Consider the following 26,901-nt stretch of genomic DNA (forward strand, 5'->3'; position numbering starts at 1 on the left):
TAATATTTACTCTTTTTCAGCTAGAATTGTTTCAAAATTTAGAATTTTGATGTGAAAACACGGAAAACTGACAAAGCATTGTGAAGATGTCTTCTAGGGATTTTTTGTTTCTTAAAAATAATTTAAATTAGAAGCATTTTTATCAGATCCAGCATCTCTGTGGCCCATTTATAGAGCTCGTATAGCTTTTACTATTTTATTTATACGCCAAGATATTTTTTAAGTAGTTGCACAGTGTTGTGTAACAGCTGATAAAAAAGTATTGCTTTCTGAAGTAGCGCTTTGAAATCAAAGGCAAAGTTGTCAAAGGAGCAGAATTAGACATTATTTATGACTGTTTTCAAAGAGGGAATGTTGTCTAATAAGAGTGGTCTCTTTTGTATTTCCAAGCTATTCCAATACATTCTCCACATTCCAGAATCTATTCCTGGGAAGATCCAGCTGGTTCTCATGGTGAAACTCTCTAATTCCTAGGTGTTCTTATCACACCATCCAAATGGGTCCAGATGCAGTGGAGTGGGGAGCGAGCTTCTTTAACACTGACTCATGCAAACAAGGAAGACGAAGGTCTCTACACCCTCCGTGTGGCGATGGGAGAGTACTATGAGGAGTACAGCGGTTATGTCTTTGTTCGAGGTAGGATACTGTCTTGTGCACAAGACTCACTACAGAGCTGAGGAAAACATGTTGGCAAAATCAGTCTCAGATATTTGAGGTTCTTTCCCCACTCCCAGCAATAAAAATAGAATAATAATTTCCTATTAATGGATTCTAACAATATAGATTCCAGTCAATATCTCTGGAAAAAAATCAATGCATGTGTCAGGCGTTGGTGTCACATGCCCGAAGACTTCTAAACTCCATTGACATCCTGAGGAGGAAATTTAGGGTATTATGTTCAGTACTCTGAACATAAGTCATAAGGAGGAAAAATCCACATAATAACTTAAAAATGTATTTTTATAACCATCCCACTGCTAGCTAAACTGCACTATTTTTATCAAGATCTTGTGTGCCATTTGAGGGATTCTCTCTAATGTACATTGCGGGAAACACTACAGTGGAAGGGAAACATAAAGATCTGCACCTGGAGAAGCATAATCTCATGCAGCAGTATGTGCTGGTGTCTGTCTGGAGAGCTGCTTTTCAGGAAGGATCCTGGTGGACACCAAGGTGAACATATGCCCTTGTCACAAAGAAAGATAGTGGCATCTTGGGTTGCATTAGGAAAAGCATTGCCAGCAGGCTGAGGAGGTGACCCTTCCCATCTACTCAACACTGGTGGGGCTCATCTAGAATGCTAGATCCAATTCTGGGATCCCCCATACAAAAGAAACATGGGCTCACTGGAGTGAGGCCACTGAAGGGATGTGAAGGTGATTTAGAGCTTGGAGCATCTCTCAATATGAGGAAAGGCTGAGAGAGCTGGGACTGTTCAACCTGGAAAAGAGATCATGGGAGGAGTTTATCCATGTGTACTTGATGGAGGGGAGTAAAATAACATTGGAACAGGTTACCCAGACAGGCTGTGGAGTCTCAGTCCTTGGAGTTACCCAAACCCTGATTTGACATGGCCCTGGGCAACCAGCTCTGGCTGACTCTGCTTTGAGCCAGGGGCTAAACTAGGCAATATCTGTAGCTGTCTGCCAATCTCAACCATTGTGTGATTCTCTGAAATAATGAAGCAAAGAGTAGAATTAAAATGTTATTTTTGTGAATGTTGTTTGCTTGTACCATCAAAACCTTCATTGACTATCCATTGAGAATTATTTCTTTAAAAGGAGCCATGGCTATTACATTGTGTGCTGATTCTATATCTGTCCCAGCTGCTAAAAGCAGCTGAAGTGTGTAATGCTAATTCAAAAGGCTCTGGAAATTCTTGGCTCTGAGGCCATGCCCAGAATGGCTCCTTGTTGCCAAGTTCAGCAGAGCTGTGTGAGATAACAACCTGCTCAGAAAATACAACTGAAGCAGATGTTTTCATCACCTGAAGAAAGAACCTATTGAAATGAGCTTCTTGACAAGAAATAGGACTTGTCTTTCTTTATTTGCTTTACATTGTGCTGCCATATAAATAAATGATCACCCTCAATCCTGTTACATCTTCTGGCAACACAGGTGTGAGCTGACTGAGCCCACCACCCCTTTCAGCAGAGTATCTTCCTAGCCAATGGGTGTGTTTACCAAATTCTAATTACATTAATTATATTCGACATTCCTATTTAAATGGTCCCCACAATCTTGGTTGGCTACTGTATTCCTCATTGCTCCTCCCAAACTGTAGCCAGATTTGTGTTAAATGGCAGCTCTGGTGTTTTAGCTGGAGCAGTTGTCTTTTTGTGTCACACACAGAAATCACAGTGTATCAATGGAAGAGAGGCTCATAATGTTATATGTTCAGATGGGCTTCGAGAGCATATGCGACTCCTCTGCCGTGGTTACAGGTCATCATTTGTCAGCAGGCTAGCAGGGATGAAATCCTAGCCTCCTAGAGGCTGATCAGCAGTGCTGGTTCTCCCAGCTGTTTCCCAGAGTGTCTTGGAGAGAAACTGTGTTACCTCATGTTCTGTCAAGTGGTAAATATGGACAATTAAAACCTTTCAGAAAGAGATCACTGAAGACATACTGTTGTTATTACTACTAATGTTCTTAGTATTTTGTGATGTTAACTGGATGGTTTACTCTCTATGTTACCATTTCTTAAAATGCATCGAGTTACCTGTAATTAGAACCTGGACTCGGCGACTTTGGCACAGCTTCAAAAGCTCTGTGGGATGCTACGCTGCCAATAAGAGAAGACTCTGTAAAGTGTGGCTGGGATATATATTTTTGGAAGACTACTGTTTTACGTAATGAAGCATATTAAATGCTATAATAAGGCATTTTTTTCCTGAAAGTCAAAATCACGAAAAATAGAGATTACTGTGTAGTGTAAAACAAAAACCTATAATGCCCTGAAACATTAAACCTTTTTAAGAACTCTGGGGGTTTGTATAGAATATCTGAATAATATTTATTAGCAAAATATTTTTATTCAGGTATATACATCTTAGGTCTTCTTTTGAAGTAGCTCAGAATGGTACAAATCAATGTTATTCTGCAGAGAAGCAACATCTCTTATTTGAAAGTCTTTCACAGATTCTTCCTGCAAAGGTTCTTTTTCTCTACATGAAAATTAAACCGTCTCACAAATCAGATTGTGTGTAAACAGTAAAATTCCCCAGTGCCCAGCACTATGCTCTATTTTTTAAAGCTTTAGATAATACACGTCCAGAAGCTGATGCTGGAGTCAAGGCCCTTTAACACCAGCAGTCCCAGATTTGTGGTAAACACTTCAAAGGAAAAATATACTCATCCTTATGAAGATTATATTCCACAGTGATAATGTATGTGTAATATAATTAAACTTCAAAACATTTTGATACCTTTGCAGTTCACAGCCAAACAAACTCAAACAATGAAGGACTGTGAGTGGAGATAAGATATTTAATTCAGTATTGTTATATCCAGTGGGTGAATATTTTTGATTCAACTATTGCCTGGCTGCCAAGTTTTCAGTTCAATGGTGTTTCTCACAGCTCCCTAACCAGAATGCAGGGTACTAATTCCATTTAAAATGTCTAGGTGAATTACATTTACAGTATGCTGTAAAATACTAAACATTTGTAAATGTTACAAAGAAAAGCCAAAAGTGTAGAAAAACACTGGCAATATAAAAGCAAACACTTTTTTGAAGCCAATAGGAGCACAATTTGGTCCTTAAAGATTAGTAATTGTGAAAGAACTGTGGTTCACTTTTGCAAACATATTTCTCCATCCTCACAGATGCTGATGCTGAAATCCCTGGAGCCCCTGGTGCACCACTGGATGTGCAGTGCTTAGATGCCAACAAAGATTATGTCATTGTCTCCTGGAAGCAACCCGCTGTCGACGGAGGAAATCCCATCCTTGGATATTTCATTGACAGGTCAGTGAGTGTGCTGGACTGGAGAATTCATATTGCTGCTCATTCTAACTCAAAAAATAAAAGCACACTGAAAAACATGAGATAAAATAGTCATTTGTTATTTTCATTCTTCTTGCTGGCCAGAAGAAAATTGACTTTTTTTTTGTCTTGGATTGGCTGGGCCTAATCTAACTTTCATGGAAATAATCACATCTTCATTCATTTAATTGAATAGAAAGGGTTCTGCAAGATCTGCACAGCTCAGCCCTTCCTGCTTCCTCTGAGACTTGAGAGGCCTCAGGATTTTGTGGTGTTTGGTAGCTCTGCATCAGACAGCTGTGGCTCCTTCAGTACCAGGGCTCTCTTGCCTCTCTCCTAATAGTTACTATGTACCAGGAAGCAAAATGTTATTTTAAAATGACTTGGGTTTCTTTCCCATATGCTGTTATTATTCCAGCTGTTAGGTTCAAAAGCTTCATGGAAATAATTTGTAAAATATGAAACCTCCACGTGTTACACACAGTGGCGGGATCCTAGAAGCCTGTGATTTCAGAAATTAAGTCAGTATTTTGAGAGTTACAATTATCTTCAGTGCTGGTAATATTTGTCTGAATTTCAGTAATAGAGTAATATGAGGTTCCTCTGGGCTTATTCAAAGGCATGTAAAAAACACCCAAACATTTATGTATGTGTGTGTGTATATATATATATATATATGAAGTATGCCATTATATTATGCCTTTGGATATACATAAAGTATATATCTGTAAAAACAAGGTATTGCTTTGTGAAATAATCTAACACTCAAATATAACTTTACTGTTTTGCTAACTTTTGAGTGTCAGTCACTGCTGTAATTATGCTCTGCTAGGTCTAAGCTATGGCTCTTTAACATTCATCGATCCTACACAAAAGACAGGACTGGACTCTGAACAACAATATCTCGTTTTAAAATGAGGCTATTGAGGGATGTTAGCACTGAGAGTAACTGCAAGAGAAATGGCATTCCATTTTTTCTCTTGCGTTCACCTCCTTTATTCTGCATTTGCTCCCAAATTCAAAGCGGTGTTACTGCTCTCCAATGTTGGATGCCACCGAAGGGATTTAGGGACCCACATATTCAGCCAGGGTAGCCCCTAGCTGCCTTGTGGAGTGAGGGGATGGCTTGAGCCAGCAGGACTGGTCTGTGCTAATGGTAGATGGAAAGCTTGGGTGTCCCTCACCCCAAGAAGGCACAAGAACCACAAAACCACCCTGAGTGGGATGGTAAAAATTCTCAAGAGGGATTCTTGCATGTACCAAGAAATCTGGGTAGGACCTGTAACATTCTCTTTGGCAGATATCTCACCCACAATAAAAAGTCTTTTCTAAGCTGCAAGTCACGTTCCTGTTGACCATGTTGCTGGACACAGGAAAGCCATCACCACAGGCTTCTCCTGGCTCCCTGAGTGGAAGTGGCTGCTTGTCATATCTTCCTTCTGACAGAAAGCAGCTTCCTGATATGTGTGAGGCTTCCCACTTGTGGGACCAGCATCACCACACTGGGCCTTGTCATTGCAGGGACTGCAGCCAGCACACCACAGGCTCCCTTGGCAGCCCCAGTGGTCTGGTCTCTGAAGCAGGGTCTGACTAAGTGCCCTACTTTAACCCCATTCACAGCCATCTCTGTGCTGGGCTGGTCCCAGAACTCACAGTGGGGGTCTCTGCACCCCATGAAGCCTAGTGTCTTGTGGGGTGTACAGGGCAGCATTGTGCAGGAAAGATGAAGTAGTGCCCTTCTGGCAACTGCAAGAGAGGCATAGTTCCTGTCCCTTCAAGTATGCTAAAGCTGACACTCCCTAAGCATACTTTGAAGGGTTTAAACAGTGGAGTGAGTCTGCTCTTGTCCCTTTTTCAGTTCAGGATAGAAGGGGTGCAGCTGTGGGGGATTTAGTGCATGCCCAGCTGGTACTTCAGCCTGACGCCTTGGTGCAGCTGCTTTGATGTCACCAGTTTATAGTTCTGCTGAGGAAACTGGTACGGACCAGCCAATGAACACGAACAGATGGTGAAGCTGCAAAGGCGTGTGGGTGCCCTGAGTTCATGTTTTTCCCTTCCCAGCACTGCTCTTGCTGTTTTTATTTTTCAGGTGTGAGGTTGGCACCTCCCACTGGACCCAGTGCAATGAGAATCCCGTGAAGTTTGCTCGTTTCCCTGTCACTGGTCTGATTGAAGGCCGTTCCTACATTTTCCGAGTCCGAGCGGTGAACAAAGCAGGTGTCAGCCTGCCGTCCCGGGTGTCAGAGCCTGTGGCTGCTCTGGACCCTGCAGACAGAGCCAGGCTTAGAAGTAAGATGTGCTTTTTACAGGTTGCATTGAGAGGTTTAAGAAATCACAACTCATAAAAAAAAAAAAAAAAGTATGACTATCAACTCACAAGCCTTCAAAATCCCACTAGAGGGAGCAATGCAAAGCCAAAATAGTCTTTGGAGACAGCTTTGCGGGAAGAAATCATCCCAGCGCTCTTTGCACTAAGGGTTCTATCTGCTGAAATGGCTTTGGCTGACCGCAGTGCTATGCTTCAAACTTGCAGGAAGTGGGGAAAAAGGCACAGGAGAGTTTAGTTGCCTAGAGAGACTTGCTTTTGTTCAGCCAACAAAATAGCTGAACAGATCCTGTGAATAGTCTCTCTCTGAGCCACAGACAAGGGTGGCTGACTCTGTGCTCATGTGACAATCCAAATCTTGCAATAACATCAGAACAACACCAGGACAGCCCAACAGATCCCAGGCTCTCTGCTTTAAGGTTAGCATTTTACAAGTCAAGGATATTTCTCCTGTGGCCTCACAATGTCTCAGCCATTTTGCTTCCAAACCCACCTCTCTACCCATATGGCATAATTATATTCCTAAAATAAATTTGTACTTCTATTCAAAATCTATTTCTACATGTTTCTGAAGTTTTACTATTTAAAATGGTCCAATATGAAGGGGTATCGTACACAAAATTACAGTGCTCCCATGGTCCCAGCTTGTATGAGCTACTGTGTGTAATGCTGCAGCCAGATGAGCTAGATTCCCATTCAAGATAAAACAAAAGGCGAGAGGAAGGAGATTTGGCATTGCCAAGAAACACTGCACTCAGTCAGACATGTGAAACCCTAACTCTGGGAGGAGGGGCAGCTCTTCTTCTCAATGGGCAGCATGGAAGCTGTCACAGGAGGTGAAGTCTGGGTTTGGCGGCCTACTCCTATTATATCTTCTCCTCTCATCCCTCATAATCTTTTCTCCCCACCTGCTCCCTCTCTTCTTTCATCTCCAAAACAGTTCAGCCAATGTAAGGTGAATAATGTGGAGGCGGAGAACAGCACTTGCAAAAATTATCTCTGAAAGTCCACTGACCTGGTTGAAAGCTGAACGCATAACTGCAATAGTGTGATAAAATATTGGTTGCTCAGAGAGCCACCCAAATTTATCAAGTGGACATGTTGAGTCAGGCTGAGCCTGTTTGTGACTGTGACCCATGACTTAAAAGCTGGTAATGTGAGGGAAAGTGGTTAAAAAGAGACAAGATGCAGCCTGCAGGAATTTGGCTGTTCCTTTAATAAGTGAGCTGTTAAACCAAAGCAGTAGAGGATGGAAAATAAAGTTGAAACTAATTCTCTGAAAATGATGAGCTGAGTGAACCAAATACCTCTGCTTATCACCTAGGAGACTTCAGTGACATTTCAGGAAGGAATAGATGTTTCAGTAGATTAAGTTTTCTAGCTATGTTAAATGCTGAGCTTCTCTCAATATTCAAGCTGGTAAGCCTAAAACTAGCTTGGGTAACTAGCTTGCTACATGAGCAACAGTCACAGCATTAACCAGAAATGGAGCTCACTGGGATCTTGCAAACATTAGTTTTGAACCACGAAAGAGTCAGTTTTCTTTGTTTGAAAATTTCCTGGTCTCCTACTTCTCTGTTATCTCTGACATTTGTTTCAGGTCACCCTTCTGCTCCTTGGACTGGACAGATTATTGTGACTGAGGAAGAACCTGCAGGTAAACACAGCCCTTTTGCCTACAAAAGTCTGATGTGAAGCTGGCTGAGTAATTAGGAAAACTCTGAGTGAGTTCAGTGGACTTTGGCACTCACCCAAAGTTTGTTGTTCTGAGAGTCACTTGACCTTGAATAATTCAACAACTTGGTTGTTGAGGTGAGGTTTCATTATTCAGGACCTAACAAAATAACACTTAGAATTAAAAGAATATTTAGAAGACTTTTAACTCTACATTAAAAAAAAAAATCTGAGGTATATTGACACTCTTATTTTTTAATTATGATGCTAATTCTGATACAAAAACAAAAGAATTAAATATTTTTCCTATTCTTCTTCCCTGTCCTTCAGAGGGTGTTGTTCCTGGTCCCCCCACAGACCTCCAAGTTATTGAGGCCACCAAGAACTATGTTGTGCTTAGCTGGAAACCTCCTGGACAGCGGGGCCATGAGGGTATCATGTACTTTGTGGAAAAGGTAAAATTGGACAGAATCAGAATCATGCTGTGGCAATATTTGACGTTTCTTTAGTCATCTCTTCTGGACCTCTGGTTAACTTTCATTTCTGTCTGAGACTTTCAAATTAGGGCAAGGATTAGAAGTTTGTCAAGATAACGGTCAAACTGTAGATTAAGCTAAACTAGGAATAAAAAAAAGATGGGAAATAGGAAAGTAGATGAAGAATGTGTCACACCCAGTAAAATTCTTCTTGAATTGTGTCAGTGACCTACCTAGAGTAGACAGAACAAAACTCCCTCTATAATGTGAAAGCACAGAGCAAAGTCACATGCTTATATATATATCTCTTATGTATATATATGATACATGTTTATTTTTTATATATGCATCTCATATATGTATAATTTGTATAAATGAAGCTTGTCTGGCAGGACAGATTGTTAACATTTTGGATGGCTGCATTTTACAGGAGTTTCTTGGCATCAGCACTTTCTATTCCAGCTGCCTTTTCATGTTTATCCTCTACATTAGCTTTCCTTTTGCTCCACCAACTCAACAAAGATCACAAAATTTCTTTCCTGACTTCCTAGAACAGAATCAGTTTTAATTTCACTGTTCTGCTTTTCTGAGGTGTTTTTGCATGGCTGCTAGCCTAGAAAATTCTTCACACCATCACCCTTTCTACTTGCATCTCTTGGCTCAAACTTTTTTATCAATGTTTTTTTCTATCAGTCTAGAGGTGTCATCAAGGGAGACATAAATATCTTCCCATTATGTTTTCCATCTCTCATACAAAATCTGGTCCAAATAAATGAGTTTCACTTAGCAACAGCCATAGAGAGGATGAATATATGAATTTTGAGTTCCCATATAAAAAAGCTTTTTAATAACCAATTGCATGCTGAGTACTCAGCACTAATGTCACACAATCTGATAACATCCTCCTGAGAATTTGAATCCCTCAGAATCCAGAACCATCACTTGAAATTATACTTAATGTAAATCAAAGCAAAAAATTAATCACAAATATTAGTGGTGTAAGCGATCATGGTAAGTAAAATTTCTAGCCACAGAAGTAAAAACAATTCACAAATTAATTTCATATGTGAATTCTTTTCTGGAAAATGAAGGTTAAATCCTGATTAATTCTGAAAGCCACCCCAAAACCACTAAGAATGCCACAAGAGCATCTAGAAGCAAAGTGGTAATGTTAGGGTTTTGCTCTCAACATAATGCTGAATATCTTCAGAACTTATTTTGAAAATGGTCCAGACTGGGTGCAGTTAATAACATCGCTTCCTTGCAGTGGAGAGGGTTTAGCTTGGGTATATTGAAACCAGTAAACTTTTCTATATGTTTTCTGGAGTAAGTGGACCTCTGGCAGATTCATAAGCTTTGAAAGATGCTCATTCTGTGGAAAGGCCCAAAGAAGGGATGTGTCTCCCTATTCTCCACAGCAGACATGAATTCAGTGGTCCAGGGAGAAGGCCTTGTCATGTTAGACACTCAGCATTCAGATACTTGTGTTCTAAACATTTGTTTCTGGGTTTGACTGCAGTGCGTTGCTGGCACAGAGGACTGGCAAAGGGTGAACACCGAGATCCCTGTGAAATCCCCTCGCTTTGCAGTTTTTGATTTGTCTGAAGGCAAATCCTACTGCTTCCGAGTTCGCTGCTGCAATTCAGCTGGAATTGGTGAACCCTCAGAAGCAACCGAAGCCACTGTAGTGGATGACAAACTCGGTAGGCGTGTGGTGACGTGTATTAAATCGCCGCCATGGTAACTTTTCAGTTTATGATCTAATTGTTTTTTCTGCAAGCAGGTAGCTGCCCAGAAAATAATTCAAGTATGATAAGTAGTCAGTGATTTATTCTCTTCAGCTAAAATAATTTTTGTTTGGGTTGTTCAACCGTTCATGTACAGTCAAATGACAGATGCAAAACAAAGAAATTAAGCTGCAAATAACAATGCCAAGAACTGCAAAGACTGCAAATAGCAAAAGAAAATGAAAACTCAAGGAAGTACAAAAATGTTTTGTTTTACTTAGAGTCTTTATTGAAAATAAGCCCAGACATCAGCAGAGTCTAACCCTCCTTGTTTGCCAAATTAAACAAAAGTGAAGAATTTAATACTTATGTGAAAGCAGAGACTATTTTCACTGGAAGAGAAGCTAAGATGTTCAATACAGTAAGTCATCAGTAGCTACCCCTACATTACCAATTTGTTTCCAAACAGCAATGCAGATTTCAATCCAATTCCCAAATGATCTCTGTTCACTTCATATCGACTTCTCAGAGCACTTGGATGCACATGAAATACATTTTTTAAGAAGAGTAAAACATCTCTTCTCAAAAAACACTGTAGATACACTTTGCTACTTAACAGGAGCTTTGGTTTCTGGCTTATCCTGCAGGCTGCACAAGATCTTCAATGTGCACCTAGCACACTTTCCCTTTTAGAAAGCTCCAAATCACATCTCTGGTGCAGATACTCAGCACAAGGGGACAACTAAACATAATTTTAAGGAAATGCACTGAATCATAGGCACTAGAGAAGTGAGGAACATGACCACCAAAGTCTTGAGCCTACTGATCCTGTCCAGTCCTGACAGATTATTTAATTTAAATAAGAGAAGTTTTTTGAAGGTTAAATCTGTACTAGTCATGCTAGAATAATCAAGAATAGAATTTCATGCTTAATTTATTTGTACATTTTAACTGGCAGGCCACTAATTTATTTATGCTTCTCTCCCACAGATATTCCCAAAGCTCCTGGCCGTATTCTGCCAACTAGGAATACAGATACTTCAGTTGTTGTCACTTGGACAGAGCCCCCAGATGCCAAGGAGCTGGTTGGGTACTACATTGAGTCAAGTGTGGAAGGATCTGGTCGTTGGGAACCATGCAACAACAATCCAGTGAAAGGCACAAGGTAATTAATTTTAAAGCATGGAAATTATGGTCACCAATTTCTGATTTACTGGATATATGTGCTTTCCAGCCATTAGTAGTAGTGGAGCTGATCTCTCTGTGGTAGCCAGCAGGCTGGAATCCCTCTTGTATGCAAAGCTCATAAGACGTTATAAAAACATATTTCAAACAGGAAGTCTTGTCCAAAGAGATATTATAATCAACCTTATATTAGAAACAAATTAGTCAAGGGGGAAGAACATTGCTAGTGAAGCAAAAGGAAGCAGCTTGCTACTTCTAGCTATTGTACAGCCTATCAGTTTGATGAAAAGCAGGACATTGAGGAATGACTGAAGTTACAAATGTGGAAAACTAAACTGCATAATGTTTGGAAGCAAAGTGCTTTGTTTTGGAAGACTGCTCTAAACATTTCTGGACTGTGTATCTAGACTGTCAGAAGGACATGTGGACTATATCCCATTAAAAATATTACTTTCTGACTGCTCTTGTAATCATCAAGAAATTAATGAACACTCTTAAATACTAGGTACAAACTCACATTTCTTACGGATACGAAGTTTGGTCTCCAGTCAGAAAAATAATCAAGACTTAAAACTTCCTGAGATAAATCAGATTTTGTTTTGTTTGAATAAGTATGTAATCTTCAGAGTCTGAAGGAGTAAGTGCAGAACTTTTTCTCAAGTGGATTGGTATCAATACAGAAGTAGTCCCCGCTTGTTATGACTGATTCTGCTTATTTGTACTTGCTATCCATGAGAACCTTTATTACAAGAAATTAGTGTCTGCTAAATACTCCTGGATCAGCTTTGTTGTTTAGAAGGGTATTGTAAATGCCTAGTATATTGGAAGTACTTCAAGCCTCACTTGGTTGAACACAGGCACAACAATTTCCTTTATGTATTCTTTTCTGCATTTATATTGCATTTATATTTATGTGTGCCAGTATTACATCCTTTCATATGTATTTCTGTGAGTTATATTGTAGTTATATCGAGTGTTGGTGAAGTTTCATGCTTTCTGCTTATTTTAAAATATGAAATGTGAACCTTTGTTCACTGTAGAAATAAAAATACTGTTCTGAGTTACTATACACTGTAATACAAGTACACTGCATAGGTCTCTATCCCTGCATTTTTAGTCAGTGTGGTTTAATGTATGATGCAGTCAGGCAAGGCTGTCAACTCTTGGTTTTTCTGGTTGAGTCAATCTTAAAGCACTAGCTGTAGTTCATAGTTTGCCTTATGCAGTATATTTTGGTCTTTTGAAATTCTGCACATATCCTGGTGAAAGCAAATGATTTGGAAAAGTCTGGAAAAATGGGTAGGGAAAATTCTGTTTTGGAAATTTTGATTCAGGTTTTATTTTTTTTCCCAAAATAAAACTTTGATTTTGTTTTCCACATTATAGTGGCTTCATATGCCATTGCATTACATCAGTGCAATTACAACTACCTTATGAAGTAGAAAAAAATCAAAGTAACATGGAATAAAATACACCTAAAATACCCACTGAAAAAATAAATGTGGTTTTAAACAAAACAATTGAATTTCCAAACCACAATCTATTCCTAAATAAATGATTCCTGTCTTCGGAAATTTTGTGTTTTCAGGGTGGACACCAGAGAAAATTTATGAGGGTTTTTCTTATGTGACAATTAGACTATCAAGTAAACTTCTTCAAATAAAAGAATTTGCCTGACTTGGATTACTGTCATGTATAGAAGCAAGAAAGTGAAGTACAAAAATCATTTAGCTCCTGTAAAATGCCCTGTAATTTTTTTGAACGCTGCAGTTTTTCATTTATGATTGGAAGGGATTTATGGGAACCTGTGTTACATGTGTCTTTTACTTGTGTCACGGAAAATTCCACAAGAAGCAAATATAGACCTTACCTGTGCAGATTTTCATATTTTTCTATTAGGAAGTATGGCTTGTATATACTGGCAGAAGTAAGGTAGATGCTGTGGTAACACAGAAACTTGTGTAGCCTCAAGAAGGATAGAGTCTTGAAATAGTATGACTTAAAAGAGATGAGTTTAGACACTGTCTTTGTTGTGTGAATGAGGTGCCCAGATACATTGTGTGTTCTCTGATCTTCATATAAGTGACTGGGGTCATGGTTTGTCCTTGGTTTTCAGAAACCAGAATAAATATTATTGAAGAAATGCTTTCTTTTCCCCCTTAATTTTTTTATTTTCTTTATAATACTTTCTAAGTATTTCTTGACTGGTTTGTTTTAGATTCATTTGCCATGGGCTCAGCAATGGTGAGAAGTACATTTTCAGAGTCAGAGCTGTTAATGCAGCAGGGCTCAGTGAATTTTCACAGGAATCAGAGCCTATAGAGGTGAAAGCAGCCATTGGTAAGCTATTTTCCATTGCCCTTTTCAATTGTAATTAATGAAGCAAATAAGTTCTCAGCAATTATTTGTAACTAATTAATTGCTTTGTTTCACAATGTTGTCCACAAATAATAATTTATCTAAAGATCCTATAGTCTCACAGCCATGGATTCACAATCACTGCACTCTTGTAGACTGTCCAGCTTCACCATCCAGTTTTCTTCAGGTGTTTCTTGTGAGCCACTGTATGAGAGCACTGCCAAGTTCACTTAATAGGTATCCTAGAAAATGGGAATGTCATTCTGATTCTGTAATCTGCTATATCACATCTAATGCACACCATCCCATACACAGTCAGTTCCTAAGAAATTTGTTTCCATGACTAAACCTAATAGTGCAACGTGTCTTTTGTAAACCTTCTATAACCCTGTGTGTTCTTTCTTTGCTGATGGATTGTTTCTGTTGGCCACTGCCTGAACTAATCCATAAAGATTAATGAGATCATTGCACCAGAATAAATTGTATGTCTGCAACACCCTCACTCTCATTTGTATTGAAGCTGCATACCTCTCAGCCTTAGAGCAGAGACATGTGGCCTAGGGCAATTTTGTGAGATCATCTTGATAGGATTGGAAATGTGACCTGGAAGATCTAATACTAAAGTAAATGTAGAAAAGTTAGAATACTATTAACTTCACATCTTTGTTTCTGCTCTGAATACTAGACATTAGTTAAAAAAGCATTATTTGTGAGCAGGTTGAGAGGTATTCTATGCATTTCAAGTTTTCTTGAATTCAAGCTTAACATTTTGTGTGTAAACCCAGTGACTTGTTATACTCTAGCTGTATTGTTCACTGCATGCATTTCTTAATTCTTTTGCCTGAATGAAGAAAAAAGAATGTATTCTAAATCCAAATGTCTTTGCTGTTTTCTGGCAATTACAGGGGGAGGATTGCTTCATGGTGTGTGTCCTGAACTGAGTGGTAAAGCTGCTGGACTAACAGACCGCACTACCAGCTGGGAAGGCATGCATGGCGCCTCCCAGCCTATCTTTGACACAGATGCTTTGCTAAAATGCAATGCTAAATTTAATAGAGGGATACTGCCCAGTAGCTGTGGCAAACTTGGGAGTACAGGAGACAGTAACATGAGAGAAATGGTTAAAGACGTTGTCAGGTCTGCACCACAAAAAGTTGCTGCTAAGCAGGCAAGTAAGTCTCGACCCAGGGATCTTTTGACAGTGGAAAAAGTTACAAAGAAGAAATATACAGGTGAGAATTAATGAGATAAATAGATTTTGCTGCTTTGGTAGGTCCACTTCAGACTGCTGTAACTTCTGTTCAACTGTGCCACAAGTTAACGTGCTCTACAGTGATGCATCTTCTATCAAACCCATTAATTATGTGCTCAACTCTCCATTAAGATCATTATGCATGTAATGGTATTGGAGACCACTTTACAAACTTAGTGGTTACTGAAAGTCAAACATATAAATATGGTTAGTAATTTAATGGCTTGTTTGACTACATATTAATGTATCCAAGCTAATATATTATTTCTAAATCACTTCAGTAATTTGTTAGGAGTCTGGTTACCTAGTTCTCTGGGTTATCTACCCAGAGCATGGTCAGCAAAATCTGGAATGGTCCTCTCCACTTGGCCTGTAGAGGATCACTGTCCCACCACTTGACATAGACCCAGTCTCCAGTCCTATGGGTCTGGATAACACAATGTAATTCTGGAGCTTCTGCAAAGTGGAACCTAAAGCCATTAGATATCTCTGCAAATCAGGTTTTCCCCTCATGTGAATTTCACCTGGAACATGTGGAATTTGATATGGCCTGCCACACAGTATTTCATAGGGACTGATGTTATCCCTCCACCTCAGTTGTATGAGGATCCTCAGTAAAGCTATAGGCAAGGCCTGAACCCATGTCATGGATGTCTCTTGGCAAATTTTGCTAATTTGTGCCTTAAGGGTCCCATTCATGAGTTCCACCTTACCACTTGCTTGGGGTCTGTAAGGTGTGTGCGGATCCGAAGCAATTCCCAAATTCCGGCTAACTTCTTGAATCACATTTGCAACAAAATGTGGTCCCCTATCCGAGGACATACCTAAAGGAATCCCAAACCTTGGTATTATATGATTAAGCAAAACTTTCACCACCTCCTTGGCTGTGTTAGTGCCAAGGTAAGCTTCAGGCCATCCACTGCAGGTGTCAACCAATAGCAGTATGCACCTGTATCCTTCTTTGTGTGGTAACTCAGCAAAGTCTATTTGCCAGTAATCTCCAGGAGGATCCCCTGCCTTTGTTACTCCTAACACAACTCTTTCCCTCGTATCAGGATTGTGTTTGCAGCAGATTTCACACTTACTCACTACTGATTGTACAATATCTGTCATTCCCTTTCCTATTACTACCTTTTTCAGATGTTTCAGAAGATTTTCAACCCTGAAATGTGTGCTTTCACGTTCTCTTCGAGCTAGCTCTCGAAGAATTAGAGGTGGGACTACAACCTGATTTGCAGGTGTAACAGCCCATCCATTTTCTGTGATCTCAGACTTAAGAAACTTAATTTCTTGTGGTCTGCCTGATCATATTTTGGGGTGAACCCTGACAAATCATTCTTTTTTTGTGGAATTACTGCAAGAACACCTTTCTCTGCAGCCCTTCTTGCTGATTCATCAGCAAAGCGATTTCCCAATTCTGGAGTGGTTTTCCCTTTCTGGTGACCTCTACTGCATGACAGCTACTCTGTGAGTTTTCCAATGCTCTCTAAGAGGGCAAGGATTTGTTCAGCATGTTTGATCTGGTTACCTTGAGCATTCAACATTCCTCTCTCCTTCCAGATGGCTCCATGGGCGTGGACAACACTAAATGCATATTTAGAGTCAGTCCATATATTTACCTTCTTTCCTTCGCTCAGGTCTAGGGCCCTTGTCCGTGCAATCAGTTCAGCTTTCTGCAATGACACCTCTGCTGGCAGGGCCTTCACCTTGATCACCCTGTCCTGGCTGGTTACTGCAAAACCTGTCATTCGTTTACCATTTCTCATGACGCTGCTCCTGTCTGTAAACAGCTCCCAGTCTGGATTTTCTAGGGGCATGTCCTTCAGGTCCTGTCTGCTGGAATAGACCTCCTCAATTGTCTGCAAACAGTCATGCTCAGGCACATCGTCAGTTAAGGCAGAGGACAGAAACACAGCAGGGTTAACAACAGAAGTTGTTTTCAGGGTAACATCATCCTGTTCCAACAGCAGTGACTGATACCTAAGCATCTGATTGCTGGACAGCCAGTGTCCTCCTTTCTGTTCCAGTACTGCTGCTACTGCATGTGGAACATACACTACAATGTGTTGTCCAAGGGTGAGTTTCTGGGCCTCTTGAATCAGGATGACCATATCTGCCATGGCTTTCAAACACCCAAGCTACGCTTGGCTAACATTGTCTAGCTGTTTGGAAAAGTAAGCCACAGCCCTCCGCTGGCTTCCGAGGCGCTGTGCTAGTACGCCCAGTGCCACATTCAGTCTCTCATGTGTAAAAAGTTCAAAAGGCTTAGTCAAGTCTGGTAAGCTCAGTGCTGGAGCTGACATTAGAGGGTGTTTCAGCTGTTTAAATGCAGCCCTTGTGCTTTCAGTCCAAATTATAATGCCATTTTCAGCTGCTTTTATTGCTCCATATAAGGGTTTCACCAACAACCCATAATTTGCTATCCACAACCGACACCAACCTACCATTCCCAGAAAAGCCTGCATCTCTCTCATGGTGTGGGGCTCTGCAAGTCAGCAAATGGCTTCTTTCCATTCCTTGCTGAGCTGTCGGTGTCCACGGAAGATCTCAAGCCCCAAGTAAACTACTGCTTCCTTGGCAGTCTGTGCCTTGTCTTTGGAAACTCTGTACCCACTCTGTCCCAAAAAGTTTAACAAGCTTACAGTGAATTGGATGCAGTCATCTCTGGTCTTAGCTGCAATCAAGAGATCTCTTACAGTTTGTTTAGGGACTCAGAAGAGTCTGGGGGATTTCATTTGGTGTTTCCCCCTTTTGATAGCTTGTCAGCTTGTGAGAGCTGCCAGGGAACTTGTGTGAGAGTCCCAGGGAATTTAGTTTTCCTTCTGTTGGTTTGTTGCTAGCTTGTGTCCAGCCTCCACCCTTCAGCATCCAGCCAGGTGGTGCAGCAGCTCAGAGACTTGGAATGTGTTTCCAGCCACAGTTTAAATCCTGGGCTTGTGGGTTCAAATCCTACCTTCTCTATTTGTCTCTCTTTGCTTTATAGAGTATTTTAGATCTTGTTGTTTTGTTTTTGTGAATTTTCGGTTTATAAGCATAAAACCATGGGTGGTAATATTTCTTGTATGGGGAGTGAAATACCACAGAACTCACCTTTAAACTTAGTCTTAGATAACTGAGGAAAATTAGCTGGAAAGATAAAACCCTTACAAAAGCAGAATTAATTAGGCTTTCCACACTGATTTGGCCAGCTTATAGGTTAGATAACTGGCAAAAGTGGCCACAATTTGGAAGCTTAGATGAAGAATTAATATTGAGTTTAATATCGTATCACCGAAGAGATCACTGTTTCTTAGAACTAGAGTATGCAAAGCTCTTCTTGGCTGCATCTAAGTTACAAATATCTAAAAGAGAGCATATACTGTTTATAAGGAAAAAAGAGAAAAATGTTAGGAAGTCTATGGGGGACCCGACAAAATGGGAAGATGTGGAGATGGATTTAATAGCTCCCGCCGTGAGATTGGGCCCTCCTCCCCCTCCTCCTTCTCCCCCCCCACTCCCCTCTCCTTCTCAGCCGATGTGGGTCCCCGGTGTGGCGGGGGAGGAGAGGCAGCTTTAGATGGGTTCCAGCCCATGAAAAAGGAGAAGGGGGAGGAGGACTGGCCGCCCCTGCCGCCTCCCGCGGACCCAGGAGACTTCCCGGCTGTGACTCAGGCTCTGGCTGGGCCTCATCTAAAAGAGCATGAAAACTTGCAGTGGCAGCTCTGGAAGGCTTTTGTGTCTTCAGTGGCTTCTGCCCAGAAGCTGCCTGGCTCTCCCTCTCCCCCCTCCACTCTGGTCTCACCAGGGATAATGGATAAGGCATTGGCTTCCTAAACCAGGATTTGTGGGTTTGAGTCCCATCTGGGGTGCCAAAGAATTGATGCCTTAAGTGGCCTCCTAGAAACAGAGACTAGACAGGAGTAAGGGAATAAAGGTAGGTATTTATTTGAAAGGCCTTCAAAGGTACCCCCTGGGGAGCCAGAGGCTATTGCCAAGATGGACCCCAAGATGGACGACAGGTCACGAGTTCTTCACACTTTTATAGGTTTGGTTCATTTGCATAGCAGGGTTAATTTTCCAATTAAACCTTCAGTTTTCCCCTCAGCTTACCTCCCCTTAGCGGTTCTTTGGTTTATACTTTTGGGCTTAGGACAGCCTAAGTGTCCTTGAAGAGCAGACCCAGAGAAGCTTTGTTATGTCTACCTAGCACGAGAGCAGAAATTAACAGGCTACAAGAAACTTTCAGAGTTGCACACTAAGCAGTACAGAATTTGAAAAATATAAAAATTAAAACCTAAGGCATCATTTCGTGGGAAGGAAACAAAATCTGATAATGATGGTAAGCATGAAAATCTGTGTTCTGTTAGGATATAGGAAGATTCTTTGTGGATTTTAGCTTAAGCTGCATTTTATCCTCTGACACACTGTGCTAATGAATGTTGTGTTCTCTCTCTGACTAGTAGTGATACGTAAGGAGAAAAACCTATCATGGTATAGGCACATGCACAAAATCAAGTTTTAAGTTTTCAGAGCCTAAACACCCATTGTGCCCAAGATTCGTGGGGCTTGAATTTCATTTAAGTCCTGGTACCTGGCCAGGGAACTAAACTCCTCCCTAGGCTTCTGAAGTGAGACAGAAAATGCTGAACAGGAAACAAAGTAGAGGTACCTGGGTCTAGTTGACACCAATATAAAACATTACACACAAAAGGGAACATCTATGACGTGGGATTTCCATCCAAAGTATGACTTCCAGGGCACAAGTAGGGCTTTTCACTGGGATGTGCCATATTGGGCGTGGGCAAGCATTTCCCTACTAGATACTGAAGAAATATAAGAAAGTGCATAGGGATGAAGTTAATGATTTCCGTATTGTTAAAAAGAAAAAAAAACAAAATTGAAGAAGGAGGATTATGCCACATATTTTTTAATGTAAGTTCCAGTAACAGACATGTTCCATTTCTGGTCAGTCTGCAGTGCCTATGATCACTCTGCCTTCCATTAAGGTAAGATCATATGATGGGTGCAATGATAAAATTTGCACAGTGCTTAAATTTAAAAGAAAAAAAGAAACAAATAAAGGCAATTCTTGGGAGGAAAGAATGTGAGACTATTTTTTTAAAAAAAAGGGAACTACAATGAATATTGTATGTGTAAGAAGGGGTTTGGTTTCTGCAAAAGAAAACAAATCATTGCATCTCCAATTTTTTTGCTTTTCCTGCAATGTTAGTTTTAGCTCCTCATTTTTCACAGAGTAAAGTGAGTCCTGATCACTTGCATCAGAGCTGCAATTGCAACACATTCTTTTGCTATGTATCAGCTTGCTTTTCAAAAACAAGGGATCCTGAAAACTAATTCGTATGCAGTTTGGGCTTCTGCATTTGGTTTGTGGAAGCTTTTATCCTGCATTTCTTATTCCAGCTCCAGAAACGTCCCTTGAGCACATAAATATTGTCCTAATGAGGAAACACAGGGTAGGAGCCACCTGAATACGGTAAGTGAAAGGCAGCATGAAATATTACTTCCTACTTACGTGTTATTCATGTTCAAACAGCTGCTCCATCTCCACCTTACGACATCATGGTACTCGAGAGTGTTCGTGACTCGATGGTACTGGGATGGAAACAACCTGAAGCCATTGGTGGAGCTGAAATTACCGGCTACTACGTGAACTACCGGGAAGTGGTTGATGGAGTTCCTGGGAAATGGAAGGAGGCCAACATTAAGGCTGTTACTGAGAGGGCATACAGGGTAAGAGGTTAACTCCAGTTCTTGCTGGGGGAGCAGACATGATTTTCAAATCAAATCTCAAAGATAGGTTGGGATGAATTATGATTCAGTGTACAGATAGCTGTTCAGAGGGTTTTAAATCCATGATGGTAAATTTATTTAGCTCTATTAAACTCCTCTGCAAAATTGTTTGTACACTTATTTGTTGGTCTGGCACCAACTGTCATCTGTAAATTCACTGACATAGTCTGATATTTTGTAAGTCAGGCCCTCACAATGAATGGGATTCCTACCGGTTTGGTGGACATATCCCAGTGCTTGCTGGTGCTGAAACCAGCTCTGTGCCAGCTACTTTTTGTGATCAGTTCTTGACCCAATTTAGAGAAGTGCTAGCTACAACCTCGTTGAGCTGCTTTGGAAATGAAAAGCAATGCCAGGCCTGAGTTTCACCCCACCATGAGGACAACTCTTGCCTTAAGTGAACTTGCTCCATACCACGGGACAGATTAAGATGATTGTTGAGCAATATCCTGTTTCTCCCTGACTACCAAAGTGTCTATCAATAGGAAAGGGGGTTTCCAGTTTGAGTGTGCTAAGATCACTCATGTGTGCTGCATCACTGATCAGAGGAAAAGCCAAGATAATTATCATGTTAAGATGTCAATAATGCTTCCATCTTCAGGCACACTTAAAAGCAAGCTCATGCTTTCAATAATTGTCATTGTGACTTTGTTCTGAAGTCCTAATCCAAAGTTAATAAGTACCATCCTATTGATCCTGCAGATCCAAAACCTGAAGGAAAACATGGTGTACCAGTTCCAGGTGGCTGCTGCTAACCTGGCAGGGGTTGGGACACCCTCCAAACCCAGCAAGCCCTTCAAATGTGAAGAGTGGACCATTGCTGTGCCTGGTAGGATCCTGAGTGGAACACAGCCCAGGCATGCTCTGGGACTGATATCTAATGTGGGCATTTTTCAGGGGAGTCAGCTGGGCACTGAAGTTCATGCCCAGGCTTGAAACTTCAGCACTTTGATTTAGTACCATTACAGTGATCCAAACAAGCAGCCTGTTTGGGTTTTTTTATCTTTCCTGCTTGGCTCCTCTACTGTGTCTGGCACTTTGCTTTCTAGTTTAAATACTAGACATAAATACCTGTCCAAGGTACAAGGCAGAGAAGAATTGTAACCCTTGTCTAAATGTATCACTACAAGGCCGGATCCCTGACCTTTTAACATTCATTGAAATGAATGAAAACAATTTCCACTGACTTTAGTGGACTTTAGAGCAGTCCTTGAAGCAGCACATTAGCTTAATAATTAACTTATTTCCCCGAGTTTGGGGATTATTTGTCCATTTTGTAAACTCATGAATATTTAATCAAGATACTAATTCCAATGAATTAGATTGTATTTTGGGTTAGTATTTTTAATTGGCATGGGTTGTGTTTACATTGGGTCTAGATATGACACAGAGGAGCTAAATGTTATGTAAGCTCTGTGTACAGTTCTGGGTTCTGTCTGGTTTTGGTTCTGGAGTCTTATGCATGGGCCCCTTTGGGATTTATTTTGATACCACAAGTCCAACTTTTACCTTTCAGGGCCACCCCATGATGTCAAATGCACAGAAGTTAGGAAGGACTCTCTGGTTTTACTATGGAAGGAACCAGTTTATTCTGGTCGTAGTCCCATAGTTGGTTATTATGTTGATATGAAGGAAACTGAAGCAAAGGAGGAACACTGGAGAAGTGTCAATGAGAAGCCACTTCAAAAGAAATTCTTGAAGGTAAATAGCTGAAGATTCAACTACTGGCATAGCAGCATAACCTTGGGGAAGTCAGTCTTTGATAGCATCATCCTGTGCTGATCATAGCTCCACTTAATGGAATACTCAGTAGGCCATGCTGTGCCAAGGATACCTGTATAGTCGGACAAGACAGTAACTCAGAAGACAAACTGACAAGCCTAAAAATAAAAGAAAGTACTGCTAAACCCAAATACCATTCTTGTAACAGCAAGCATCCCTAGCATTCTTTGGCTTAAAGGGTAACACTGTAGGAAAACAGATGGCACAAACCCAGATATGATAATGTGGCAAGTGATTTTTCTAATACTCAGTAGCCTCTCCTCACATTTCACAGCAAGTTAAACCCAAGCTTCTTGCACTGTTATGATACATAATTTTGTGGAATAACTTCTAAGTAAGTGATTGGCAGTATCTCAGTTCTGGAGCTACTTCTGAAGTAGGTTTGCTATTTTTATGCTTTTCAGAATATTTGAAAGACAACTCACTTTAAAGTGTGATCCTTTCATATATGTTTTAAAGGAGTATCAACAAGTGTTATAATGTCAGTATAATTCCTCAAGTCACTGCAATTAAATCTGTACTATTAATTCCCTCTTGTTTCTAAATAGGTGTGGCTGGCATTTATTACCCTGATAATTTAATTTTTCAAAGCCAGCATTTAGCTGCAGTAAAAGACTATGGTGTTTCAGAGGTCAATGTACATGAGTTAAAAACATCCTGTTTCAAAAACATTACTCCTTTTGCAAAGAAATCAATTACAGCAATGACACTGCCTGAACATTAACTATGCACACAAGGAAGGAGCAAGTGACAGATGAGTCATGTCACTCTGGAATTGAATTTAAAAAAAAAAGAGAACTCAGAGAGAAACAAAACAAAACAAGGAAGGAAATAGAATTGTCAAATACCCAGACTGGTATGGTATAAGTGTGAAATAAAAATTAGTGTTTTGTACCACATCATCTATGCGTATTTGGTTCCTCCAGATTGGTGGCCTAACACAAGGTGTGAGCTACGTGTTTCGTGTGCGGGCAACAAACCAGGCTGGTGTTGGGAAACCATCAGATGTCACAGATGCTGTTGTAGCTGAAACACGACCAGGTTTGTTAGAAATACTTCCTCTTTGTCGTCATGTTTACACAGGTTCCTGTTTGTGCAATGTGTTTACCTGCAGGCTACATGCCAAGAATCAGATCCCTCTCAAGTCAAGCTTGTTTATGAAGCAAGATATGAGTTGAGGGCCATATCTTAAGTTCCTTGTCAGGTATATTTTAAGGTCAGAACAGATTTTCTTATTGTAACTACAGATTTGAGACTATAAAGATACAATAAAGTTGTAAGATTTGCATGTCTCTACAGGTAGATGCATAGGTAGAGGACTGAGTAAGATCAGCTCCACCAAATAATATTACAGATGTAAATTTTGCTCCTCCTGTATTAAGCTGGTTGTTTATGCTTTATCGTTTTCCTTTTCTTATCTAATGTGCCTCAAGAAAGGGTAAAAGAAACTACTTTTTTTCTCTTTTTTAAAAGAAATACTTTAAAAGCATACTGAAGTAATTTTGGAGACCACTTTCAGTAGGAACTCAAGTGCAACTCTTTGTTGGAGTCATCCTTGAAGGCTGGCTCCAGTGTGTCTGTAAGATCAGCAAGAAACACAGGAACACAGAACAGAGGCAGCGTATTCCATACCTGGAACTTTAGGAACTTTAGGGGTTTATTTAGCTATACAAGTAAAATAGGTGACTGGTCAGAGGCAACACCTTTTTGTCAGCCCCTAACAGAAAACACAAGCATGGGCTTGTGGCTTACTCATCTATAGACTATTTTAGAAGTGCAGTGTCCTACAAGGCACAAAAACAAAAGAAGGAATTTTAAACAAATCTGGTATAAGGTTAGTATGATGTAAGAAGGTACAGGGGTACAACTCAAACTGGATCCACCACACACCCTCTTGTCCTCTGACAAGTTCCCTTCCTACACTGGCAGACTTCGTTTCCCTGTTTCTGACCCCCAGGTTCATTTTTACTTCCTCTTGCTCAGCTCTCATAGATGTCCAATCCTTATGACCAGGGCAGTAAAATTTCTAACTAGTACTTAGTTAGACCTTAGTGAGGCTGTAATTCACGAAAGCCTGAAAGAAGAGGTCTGAAGCTGGGGGTGTAAAAGAACTGGAAAACTCAGAGTAGGGAGACTGGGGTGACTGCTAGTGAGGCTAGGGTGGGAAAAAGGGAAAAGGGTTTGAAACAGGATCTTTGAAAAAGATAGGAATTCTAACTTCAGATCTATAAGCTGCTGAAGCACCACGGCTATTTCTATCACCTGCAACTGGAATAAAATTAAAAGATTAATAAAATAAAATAAATTAAAAATTTTTTCTTGCAAAGAGCTTATATACAGCAACCACTTCTACAAAGAGAATTAAGCCACTAGTATTACCAAACTCTTGGCTATACTAATCTGTTTTCATTGAGGGTTAATATTTGCGTGTCATACTTCTGATAAAACGTTGTGATGATAACACTCTTCAAGTGTCCTAAATAAAGGATTGGCCATGTTACTACAATTGAAAAAAAATAGAAACATAAACCCTTTTGAAGATGACATGACCAAAAAAAACTGGATACTATTTTCAGTGTTCACTCAAATGAGGTGAACTTGAGCAGAACATTTGGTTTATAGACCTCACCATTAGAGAAGGAGGGTTCATAGGTATGAAGGATCACCAGAAAGTGAGGATTTAGCCCCGTCAAAACTCAGGGAACTGAAAATTGCTTATGTGTACAAATCTACTTGGCCCATATTTTGAGCTAAGATCTGCTGATACAGAATCCACTAAACTAAGCTTCTTAAAGGTATTAAGAAAAGACAAGGACTTATTAAAAACAATTGTTTCATAAAACAGCCTCTTGAGCAGGCTTCCACTTTTCTCACTCAAACCACAAAAATGTCAAGAACAATCACACCATTTTTTAAAAATTACCACAAATCTTTTGGTGCTGCCCAATGAATCATGCCTTTATTACCATCTTGGATGGAGACAAAATATTGTCAGGTCTCTCTACACAGTTCCTGCTGGAATGCTACTTTTGGTGAATGTGTAAAATCACAAGAAGACCGAGATTTCTAATCAAAGAATGTAAGCAAATAATATCCTGAATGAAAATACATGATTTCATACAAAGGGTGCCAGTTGTCTTTATGCAAAGAAATGTGTAAATATAATGATTCAATACTTTGCATCCACCTTCTTTTCTTTGAAAACCATGTTTAATTTGTACAGTTATCTTCTAAAATTAAAAACCCAATCACGTAAACAAATACCAATCCATGCTACTTTTGAGCTGTAAGTTTGGCTTTTGACAAAAGCACTTTGGCATATGTGGATCCCACAGGAAACAAGAGAAATCCAAGGGCAGACTGCAACTCTTCCACATTGCTGCCCTTAGTCCTTGTTTATCTTGATACAAAGCAAAACTAGATTATGAGCCTGCATCAGCCACTTGAGAAAGGCTTGAGCCTCAGAAATTTATGAAACTCTGTCCCATTCAACTTTTCTGACTGGCTGTATTCAAAATGATGCCATTACCTCTAGTTTATGGAAAATGTCTGTTTATGTTCTGTTATTTCTTTACTCTCAATGCATTAAAATGCTCAGATAAATGGAGATGTGATATGACATCTAAGTATTTTATTACTTACTGTGACTCTAAGAGAAGCTCTGGATGACATGTTGAAACCACCAAGCTATCTAGAGGAGGGAAATTAAGACTGCTAGTACTATGGCAGCTTCTTTGGCTCCATTTTGGAGGATAGGTGGAGTGAGGTCTTCAAATGCAGTCAGTAATTTAGACAATTTTTTTTTTTACTCATATAAATATTAGTGGTAAATTCCATCATCACTTCTGGAAATAAATGCTACGCATTGTTACCACAATAAGAATGCTTTAAAACAAATGTAAAAGATTATATTGTTCAAATTAACCTTATGGCTGTAATTCTTTCCACGTCACATAAAGTGCTATCAAAAGATTCATGGACTAATGACCTACAGGAAACTAAACACTAATGAAATTGCAAGTGATGAATTTTGCATACAATAAATTAAATTATAACAAAAAATTGCAAATATACTGCTGCTTAGTAAAATATTTGTAGGCCTCAGACTTCATTTATCACATATTGGTACTTAATGTGCTTCACTGCTGCAAGGGCTGGTACATAACGGTACCAAAATGGGAATATTAATCTCATCTTTCTTTAAATGTTTATGGCAAAGTGTGAAGGCTAAGAAAGCTGTGTGTACACAGATTGTCAAGACAGGAGCTGTTTAGTATTAGGACGATGAAACACAGAAATCTCCTTCTATGCTTGAGGGTCACTAAGAGTTATGCTGAAAATAAAGC

The 26,901-nt window shown here is 40.0% G+C and overlaps 1 protein-coding gene across 4 annotated transcripts in view; it reads left to right on the forward strand.

The window, feature by feature from the left end:
* MYOM1 (myomesin 1) overlaps positions 1–26,901 on the forward strand; it is an 80,775-nt gene that overhangs the window by 25,763 nt on the left and 28,111 nt on the right. For 2 of the 4 annotated variants that reach the window (XM_019284087.3, XM_010396351.4), the window contains exons 10-21: positions 475–636; positions 3,826–3,967; positions 6,075–6,274; positions 7,912–7,968; positions 8,316–8,440; positions 9,981–10,164; positions 11,179–11,353; positions 13,592–13,713; positions 20,517–20,713; positions 21,476–21,602; positions 22,290–22,474; positions 23,482–23,596. In XM_019284087.3, coding sequence (XP_019139632.2) covers positions 475–636; positions 3,826–3,967; positions 6,075–6,274; positions 7,912–7,968; positions 8,316–8,440; positions 9,981–10,164; positions 11,179–11,353; positions 13,592–13,713; positions 20,517–20,713; positions 21,476–21,602; positions 22,290–22,474; positions 23,482–23,596 — 1,791 coding nt within the window. Of the gene's footprint in view, positions 1–474; positions 637–3,825; positions 3,968–6,074; positions 6,275–7,911; positions 7,969–8,315; positions 8,441–9,980; positions 10,165–11,178; positions 11,354–13,591; positions 13,714–14,636; positions 14,964–20,516; positions 20,714–21,475; positions 21,603–22,289; positions 22,475–23,481; positions 23,597–26,901 lie in introns of all 4 variants that reach the window. The other 2 variants (XM_019284084.3, XM_019284085.3) reach the window with 2 other exon arrangements.

Source organism: Corvus cornix, chromosome 2 (genome assembly GCF_000738735.6).
Source record: "Corvus cornix cornix isolate S_Up_H32 chromosome 2, ASM73873v5, whole genome shotgun sequence".
Lineage (NCBI taxonomy): Eukaryota > Metazoa > Chordata > Aves > Passeriformes > Corvidae > Corvus > Corvus cornix.